The sequence below is a fragment of the Oncorhynchus gorbuscha genome, unplaced genomic scaffold, assembly GCF_021184085.1.
Source record: "Oncorhynchus gorbuscha isolate QuinsamMale2020 ecotype Even-year unplaced genomic scaffold, OgorEven_v1.0 Un_scaffold_1038, whole genome shotgun sequence".
NCBI classification, from domain to species: Eukaryota; Metazoa; Chordata; class Actinopteri; order Salmoniformes; family Salmonidae; genus Oncorhynchus; species Oncorhynchus gorbuscha.
The window spans coordinates 205,012-214,624 of NW_025745944.1; the positions used below are offsets into that span (position 1 = coordinate 205,012).

Sequence of the window (9,613 nt, forward strand, 5' to 3'; positions counted from 1 at the left end):
CTGTTATACACCCCCATACTCATCAGGTATACTATATATATATATATATACACCCATCATAGGCCTGTTATACACCCCCATACTCATCAGGTATACTATATATATATATATATACACCCATCATAGCCCTGTTATACACCCCCATACTCATCAGGTATACTATATATATATATATACACCCATCATAGCCCTGTTATACACCCCCATACTCATCAGGTATACTATATATATATATATATATACACCCATCATAGGCCTGTTATACACCCCCATACTCATCAGGTATACTATATATATATATATACACCCATCATAGGCCTGTTATACACCCCCATACTCATCAGGTATACTATATATATATATATACACCCATCATAGGCCTGTTATACACCCCATACTCATCAGGTATACTATATATATATATATACACCCATCATAGGCCTGTTATACACCCCCATACTCATCAGGTATACTATATATATATATATACACCCATCATAGCCCTGTTATACACCCCCATACTCATCAGGTATACTATATATATATATATATATATACACCCATCATAGGCCTGTTATACACCCCCATACTCATCAGGTATACTATATATATATATATATACACCCATCATAGGCCTGTTATACACCCCCATACTCATCAGGTATACTATATATATATATATATACACCCATCATAGCCCTGTTATACACCCCCATACTCATCAGGTATACTATATATATATATATATACACCCATCATAGGCCTGTTATACACCCCCATACTCATCAGGTATACTATATATATATATATATATATACACCCATCATAGCCCTGTTATACACCCCCATACTCATCAGGTATACTATATATATATATATACACCCATCATAGCCCTGTTATACACCCCCATACTCATCAGGTATACTATATATATATATATACACCCATCATAGACCTGTTATACACCCCCATACTCATCAGGTATACTAGGTATACTATATATATACACCCATCATAGGCCTGTTATACACCCCCATACTCATCAGGTATACTATATATATATATATATATACACCCATCATAGACCTGTTATACACCCCCATACTCATCAGGTATACTATATATATATATATATACACCCATCATAGGCCTGTTATACACCCCCATACTCATCAGGTATACTCTATATATATATATACATACACCCATCATAGGCCTGTTATACACCCCCATACTCATCAGGTATACTATATATATATATATACACCCATCATAGCCCTGTTATACACCCCATACTCATCAGGTATACTCATCAGGTATATATATATATACACCCATCATAGGCCTGTTATACACCCCCATACTCATCAGGTATACTATATATATATATATACACCCATCATAGGCCTGTTATACACCCCCATACTCATCAGGTATACTATATATATATATATCACCCATCATAGGCCTGTTATACACCCCCATACTCATCAGGTATACTATATATATATATATACACCCATCATAGCCCTGTTATACACCCCCATACTCATCAGGTATACTATATATATATATATACACCCATCATAGCCCTGTTATACACCCCCATACTCATCAGGTATACTATATATATATATATACACCCATCATAGACCTGTTATACACCCCCATACTCATCAGGTATACTATATATATACACCCATCATAGGCCTGTTATACACCCCCATACTCATCAGGTATACTATATATATATATATACACCCATCATAGGCCTGTTATACACCCCCATACTCATCAGGTATACTATATATATATATATACACCCATCATAGGCCTGTTATACACCCCCATACTCATCAGGTATACTAGGTATACTATATATATATATATATCCTCTTTTTCTCTCTCTCTCTCTCTCTCTCTCTCTCTCTCTCTCTCTCTCTCTCTCTCTCTCTCTCTCTCTCTCTCTCTCTCTCTCTCTCTCTTTCAGGTTTCTGGGCACCAAATGGATGATGTTTCTGGCAAGTGGAATTTACGCTCTCTTCGTCTCAACCAATTACTGGGAGCGATACTACACCCTGGTACCATCGGCTGTGGCCATTGGTGCAGCCATTGTCCCGCTGTGGGCGTCGTTAGGGAACTACATCACAAGGTTAGGAAGTGGAGAATGGAGATACACACATCAACGTCACACAGACCAGAATACATGTGCAGTTCGTACGGGTTGCAGTGTGTATGTCGTGTTGTGTTTCTCTACGTGGTGTTAATCACACTGTGTTTTATTGTGTTTCTCTACGTAGTGTTAATCACACTGTGTTTTATTGTGTTTCTCTACGTAGTGTTAATCACACTGTGTTTTATTGTGTTTCTCTACGTAGTGTTAATCACACTGTGTTTTATTGTGTTTCGCTACGTAGTGTTAATCACACTGTGTTTTATTGTGTTTCTCTACGTAGTGTTAATCACACTGTGTTTTATTGTGTTTCTCTACGTAGTGTTAATCACACTGTGTTTTATTGTGTTTCTCTACGTAGTGTTAATCACACTGTGTTTTATTGTGTTTCTGTCTCTCTCTCTCACACACTCAGGATGGCACAACAGTACTATGAGTATGTGAACTATAAGGAGGATCACGTTCAGGAACAGAAGAAACTACCCAAGGGGGCGTGTCATCGCTATGTCATCATCTTCCAATCCGTGTTCTTCATCATCTTCCATGTATGTTGCCATTGGTCGAGTCATTTGTCAGTCAGTGAGTGATATATCGGTTAAGCATTGCCGTGTGTGTGTGTGTGTGTGTGTGTGTGTGTGTGTGTGTGTGCGTGCGTGCGTGCGTGTGGATTCTGATGTCTGGCTGTGTTTCTCTTTGTGTCTCTCAGCTCAGCCTGGTGTTTGCAGAGTTCCCCCAGCGCCTCTTCCTCCACCAGTTCCTTAGTGACTACAACCACACACTGTACAACGTTAAACACTGTGGTAAACTGACCAGTAGTCTGTTATTATCTGTACAAGGTTAAACACTGTGGTAAACTGACCAGTAGTCTGTTATTATCTGTACAAGGTTAAACACTGTGGTAAACTGACCAGTAGTCTGTTATTATCTGTACAATGTTAAACACTGTGGTAAACTGACCAGTAGTCTGTTATTGTCTGTACAAGGTTAAACACTGTGGTAAACTGACCAGTAGTCTGTTATTATCTGTACAATGTTAAACACTGTGGTAAACTGACCAGTAGTCTGTTATTATCTGTACAAGGTTAAACACTGTGGTAAACTGACCAGTAGTCTGTTATTATCTGTACAAGGTTAAACACTGTGGTAAACTGACCAGTAGTCGGTTATTATCTGTACAATGTTAAACACTGTGGTAAACTGACCAGTAGTCTGTTATTATCTGTACAATGTTAAACACTGTGGTAAACTGACCAGTAGTCTGTTAGTAAGTGTACAATGTTAAACACTGTGGTAAACTGACCAGTAGTCTGTTATTATCTGTACAAGGTTAAACACTGTGGTAAACTGACCAGTAGTCTGTTAGTAAGTGTACAATGTTAATGTTAGTGGTTTTAATAACTCCTCCCCCTCCCCAGGTGCGGAGGGCAGTGGTATGATTGGTGGGTTTAATAACTCCCCCCCCCCCCTCCCCAGGTGCGGAGGGCAGTGGTATGATTGGTGGGTTTAATAACTCTCCCCCCCTCCCCAGGTGCGGAGGGCAGTGGTATGATTGGTGGGTTTAATAACTCTCCCCCCTCCCCAGGTGCGGAGGGCAGTGGTATGATTGGTGGGTTTAATAACTCCCCCCTCCCCAGGTGCGGAGGGCAGTGGTATGATTGGTGGGTTTAATAACTCCCCCCCCCCCTCCCCAGGTGCGGAGGGCAGTGGTATGATCGAGGGTTTCAACAAGACCGTCCTGAAGCACCTCCCTCGCTCCCTGCTGCTCATCCAGGTGGAGAGTGTTCTCATGGGGGCCGCCTTCCTCTCCATGATCATCGTAAGACACACACACACACACACACACAGTCAAAGACACATGTGTACACGCGTACCTAAAATGATCATCCTAACAACCTAGCGTTATTTCACCCAACAATCAATACAACACCCTCTGAGATTACCCAGAGTCCATTGCTTGCTTTCCCACAGTCGTTCACTGTGTTTTACCGATAGTTCCTGGCGGTGTGCGGGGCTGCGTACCGCCCCACAGAGGAGATCGATCTGAGGAGTATCGGCTGGGGGAACATCTTCCAGTTGCCCTTCAAACACCTGAGAGACTACAGGCTGAGACTCCTCATCCCTTTCTTCATCTACAGTGGACTGGACTCACTCTTCTCTGTCACGGGACTCACTCTGGTAGTCATTACAGGAAGTCCTTTAGTAACTGTCCTAGCTGGATTCTGAATGTTGTCCATGTAGCTTTCACACACCTACTGTGTCACTTTACCTAGTGTGGACATAGATTCTGCTGGAGGGCAGCTATATTCATGATGCTCGATCTCTCCTCTCTCTCTCTATCCTCTCTCGTGCTCTTTCTTTCTCTCTCTCTCGCTCTTTCTCTCGCTCGTGCTCTTTCTCTTGCTTGCTCACTCTCTTTTGCTCACTCACTCACTCACTCACTCACTCACTCACTCACTCACTCACTCACTCACTCACTCACTCACTATCTCTCTCTCTGTCCTGTTCAACCCCCCCTTTTCTCCTACTTTCCCTGTCTTTGTCTCTCCTCTAATCTATCCTCATGTCTCCCCCTCCCAGTCGTATGGTGTGTGTACGGTGGGTCTGGAGTGGCTGTATCTCCTGGTGATGGTCTATGGTCTGTCCTGCTCCCTGTTCTCCTGCCTGTCCCTGTCCCTCCTCAGGCTGCCACGCTACGTCTCTCTGCTAGGGGGCGCTGTGATCCACGGTCCTCTGCTGGTGTTCCTGCTGTTCTGGTCCCCGGCTCCACGCTCACCTGATCAACTGCCTTACCTGCTGGTGGTGATCGCCCTCTGGGGAATGGGGTCTGCATTGAATAAGACTGGACTCAGCAGTGAGTTTTAGTACTATGATCACACACACACAACTCTTTTATTTCCTAGTGTAACAGTATAACTTTAGACCGTCCCCTCGCCCATACCCGGGCGCGAACCAGGGACCCTCTGCACACATCAACAACAGTCACCTCTCTCTCTCTCTCTCTCTCTCTCTCTCTCCGTGTCTGTCAGTTCTCCTGGGTATGTTGTATGAAGATAAAGAGAGACTGGACTTTGTCTACACCATCTACCACTGGTGGCAGGCTATCGCCATCTTCATAGTCTACCTGTGGACTGGACTCATCATGAGGGTATGTGTGTGTCCCTGTGTGTGTCCCCATGTCCCCGTGTGTGTGTCCCCATGTCCCCGTGTGTGTCCTCATGCGTGTGTGTCCCCGTGTGTGTCCTCATGTCCCCGTGTGTGTCCCCGTGTGTGTCCTCATGCGTGTGTGTCCCCGTGTGTGTCCTCATGCGTGTGTGTCCTCATGCGTGTGTGTCCTCATGCGTGTGTGTCCCCGTGTGTGTCCTCGTGTGTGTGTCCCCATGTCCCCGTGTGTGTGTGTGTGTGTCCTCATGCGTGTGTGTCCCCGTGTGTGTCCTCATGCGTGTGTGTCCTCATGCGTGTGTGTCCTCATGCGTGTGTGTCCCGTGTGTGTCCTCATGTGTGTCCCCGTGTGTGTCCTCATGCGTGTGTGTGTCCCCGTGTGTGTCCTCATGCGTGTGTGTCCCCGTGTGTGTCCTCATGCGTGTGTGTCCTCATGTGTGTGTGTCCTCATGCGTGTGTGTCCCCGTGTGTGTCCTCATGCGTGTGTGTCCCCGTGTGTGTCCCCGTGTGTGTCCTCATGCGTGTGTGTCCCCGTGTGTGTCCTCATGCGTGTGTGTCCCCGTGTGTGTCCTCATGTGTGTCCCCGTGTGTGTCCTCATGCGTGTGTGTCCCCGTGTGTGTCCTCATGCGTGTGTGTCCTCATGCGTGTGTGTCCCCGTGTGTGTGTGTGTCCTCGTGTGTGTGTCCCCGTGTGTGTCCCCGTGTGTGTCCTCATGCGTGTGTGTCCCCGTGTGTGTGTGTCCCCATGTCCCTGTGTGTGTGTCCCCGTGTGTGTCCTCATGCGTGTGTGTCCTCATGCGTGTGTGTCCCTGTGTGTGTCCGTGTGTTAGAACAAGTGTAAAAACGATTAATTTAAAGTGCTTATTTCACTCCTTTCCTTATCTCCTTTCTCATTCCTGGTCCCTCCTCCTCAGGCTAAACTCTCCATTCTATTGGTCATCTTGCTGCTGGCGTGCTTCTGCTATTGGACGATGGAGCGACGCCTGGCCAAGAACATGCATTTCAGACTGCCTCGCATTCCCCGCCCCAAACACAAGGTAACCTATCACAATCTGTTCATTTTTTGCTATGTTTTTACATTTTTTTTCTTTAAATACCATTTGGCTGGAGAGAAAAGTACAAATATCACCTTCACTAGTAATGCGATAAAGACAAGCAAAACAGAACACTGAAATGAAACAGTCTTTGTTTAAGGTTTGGCATTGGCAATAAAGACAATTAAAAGAGCAATATCAATGTGTCTTCGGTAATGACACAAAGTCATCAATTGACATGTTTGGTCTGTAATGTAATATAATGTTGACTGTGTCACTTCCTCCTCAGGTCAAAGGTTATCGTTACTTGGAGGAGGAAAACTCAGATGAGTCGAACTCGGAGGAGAGTGATGAGGATGATGATGAAGAGCAGCAGGAGGAGGTGATCAGGGAGGACTTTGGTGGAGACGCAGGGTCGCAGGGCTCTGATTCGACCAGGGGGAGGAGAGGAGGGGCTAGGGGATGCCGCAGGAGGAGAGACGATGATTATGAGCAAGCAGGGGAAAGGGAGGAGAGAGAGGGATAGAGAAAGAGTGAAAGAGCGAAAAATAGTTGGAGAGAGCGAGTCCTTTAGCTATCCTCTAGGTATCCTCTAAGTATCCTCTTGGTGTCCTCTAGCTATCCTCTTGGTATCCTCTAGGTATCCTCTAGGTGTCCTCTAGGTATCCTCTAGCTGTCCTCAAAGGTATCCTCTAGGTATTATCTAGCTGTCCTCTAGGTATCCTCTAGCTGTCCTCTAGGTATCCTCTAGCTGTCCCCTAGGTATCCTCTAGGTATCCTCTAGGTATCCTCTAGGTTTCCTCTAGGTGTCCTCTAGGTATCCTCTAGCTGTCCTCTAGGTATCCTCTAGTTGTCCTCTAGCTGTCCTCTAGCTGTCCTCTAGCTGTCCTCTAGGTATCCTCTAGGTATCCTCTAGCTGCTATCCTCTAGCTATCCTCTAGCTATCCTCTAGGTATCCTCTAGCTGTCCTCTAGCTATCCTCTAGCTGTCCTCTAGGTATCCTCTAGGTATCTTCTAGCTATCCTCTAGCTGTCCTCCAGGTATTCTCTAGGTATCCTCTAGGTATCCTCTAGCTGTCCTCTAGCTATCCTCTAGGTATCCTCTAGCTGTCCTCTAGCTGTCCTCTAGCTGTCCTCTAGGTATCCTCTAGCTGTCCTCTAGCTGTCCTCTAGGTATCCTCTAGGTATCCTCTAGCTATCCTCTAGGTATCCTCTAGGTATCCTCTAGCTGTCCTCTAGCTGTCCTCTAGGTATCCTCTAGCTATCCTCTAGCTGTCCTCTAGCTGTCCTCTAGTTATCCTCTAGCTGTCCTCTAGCTGTCCTCTAGGTATCCTCTAGCTGTCCTCTAGCTATCCTCTAGCTATCCTCTAGCTATCCTCTAGCTGTCCTCTAGGTATCCTCTAGGTATCCTCTAGGTGTCCTCTAGCTATCCTCTAGCTGTCCTCTAGCTATCCTCTAGCTGTCCTCTAGCTGTCCTCTAGGTATCCTCTAGGTATCCTCTAGGTATCCTCTAGGTACTTTCCCCAGTCCAGCTCTCTTACATCAGTGCAGATTAAGGAAAGGAGTTGAATCAGAAGAAGAGACAAAACGGGTGGTGTGTAAGGAGGATCTCAAATGTACAGGAGGATAAAACAGAGTGGTACAGGAGGATAAAACAGAGTGGTACAGGAGGATAAAACAGAGTGGTACAGGAGGATAAAACAGAGTGGTACAGGAGGATAAAACAGAGTGGTACAGGAGGATAAAACAGAGTGGTACAGGAGGATAAAAAAACAGAGTGGTACAGGAGGATAAAACAGAGTGGTACAGGAGGATAAAAAAACAGAGTGGTACAGAGGATAAAACAGAGTGGTACAGGAGGATAAAACAGAGTGGTACAGGAGGATAAAACAGAGTGGTAGAGGAGGATAAAACAGAGTGGTACAGGAGGATAAAACAGAGTGGTACAGGAGGATAAAACAGAGTGGTACAGGAGGATAAAAACAGAGTGGTACAGGAGGATAAAACAGAGTGGTACAGGAGGATAAAACAGAGTGGTACAGGAGGATAAAACAGAGTGGTACAGGAGGAAAAAACAGAGTGGTACAGGAGGATAAAACAGAGTGGTACAGGAGGATAAAACAGAGTGGTACAGGAGGATAAAACAGAGTGGTACAGGAGGATAAAACAGAGTGGTACAGGAGGATAAAAACAGAGCGGTACAGGAGGAAAGAGAAGAAAGGGGGATTTTACACAGAAGGAATGAGGATGGAGAGAGGACAGGAATTCAGTTTCGAAGGATTCTCATAACACAACTGAAAAGGGAAGAAGTAATTTACTCCACTTCAAATATAAACCAGTTTCCCTCCGGTGCATGATCACATGGCGTATGGCCCAAATGGCACGCTATTCACTATATAGTGCACTCATTTTGAACAGGGCCCATTAGGGCTCTGGCCAAAAGTAGTGTACTATATAGGGGATGGGGTGCCATTTCGGACTCACGCATACTGTATAGACACCTGAAACATATGTGAAGTTAGGTACATCACAGGCACTTTTGACAGGGCACATACAGGGCTCTGGTCAAAAGTAGTGCACTATAGAGGGAATAAGGTGCCACTGGGACACAGCCTTTGTATTTCAACAGTATCACTGTATTGTTAGTCAGCTGTGTTGTCATGGTTCCTAGCTCAGGTGTTTTGAGTGGCCTACATTTTATGTTTTTTTTTTGTAAGGAATTTATTCAATCAATGATTTTGAAAAAGTTGAATTATAGTCATGAATTATAATGAAAATAAATTGATTGTAATTGTTTTTTTATGACTGTTTTGAAGGTGTTTTCTGAGTATAAAGCTGGTTTTGTGCCTCTTGATGTGGGTGTTCTGTTATCAAAGACCAACTAATATCACCATGGAAACTTAGTTCATAGAAGTGAACACTTTATATGCTTAGTTAAATAAAAAGTCACTCCTACACTGTAAGTAAGAAAAGATATCATTAACAAAAAAACATTCACTTATTTTAGAAGACTTCATCTTTATTTGGATCCCTGTGAGCTGACTCCATGACAACAGTTACATGTGTATACAGGCATACAGTCAACACACACACATACACTTAAAGGTACACCGTGAGTGTAAAATGCATTTATTTACTTTTACTCAAATTTTGGTTTGAGAGGTGACTATGTTTCATATACACATATGGTATTATATGAATACATTTTCTTCCTTGTTAAACCACACAGCCCTTAGTAGGCTAGTAAT

At 44.4% G+C, this 9,613-nt stretch overlaps 1 protein-coding gene across 4 annotated transcripts in view; it reads left to right on the forward strand.

Moving 5' to 3' along the window:
• unc93b1 (unc-93 homolog B1, TLR signaling regulator) overlaps positions 1-7,280 on the forward strand; it is a 21,558-nt gene extending 14,278 nt beyond the window's left edge. For 2 of the 4 annotated variants that reach the window (XM_046336411.1, XM_046336412.1), the window contains exons 5-13: positions 1,991-2,152; positions 2,589-2,718; positions 2,880-2,973; positions 3,865-3,989; positions 4,166-4,348; positions 4,751-5,024; positions 5,200-5,318; positions 6,247-6,369; positions 6,656-7,280. In XM_046336411.1, the coding sequence (XP_046192367.1) occupies positions 1,991-2,152; positions 2,589-2,718; positions 2,880-2,973; positions 3,865-3,989; positions 4,166-4,348; positions 4,751-5,024; positions 5,200-5,318; positions 6,247-6,369; positions 6,656-6,892 (1,447 nt within the window). In that variant the 3' untranslated portion in view covers positions 6,893-7,280. The remainder of the gene's footprint in view (positions 1-1,990; positions 2,153-2,588; positions 2,719-2,879; positions 2,974-3,864; positions 3,990-4,165; positions 4,349-4,750; positions 5,025-5,199; positions 5,319-6,246; positions 6,370-6,655) is intronic. The other 2 variants (XR_006836190.1, XR_006836191.1) reach the window with 2 other exon arrangements.
• Positions 7,281-9,613: the final 2,333 nt, after the last annotated feature.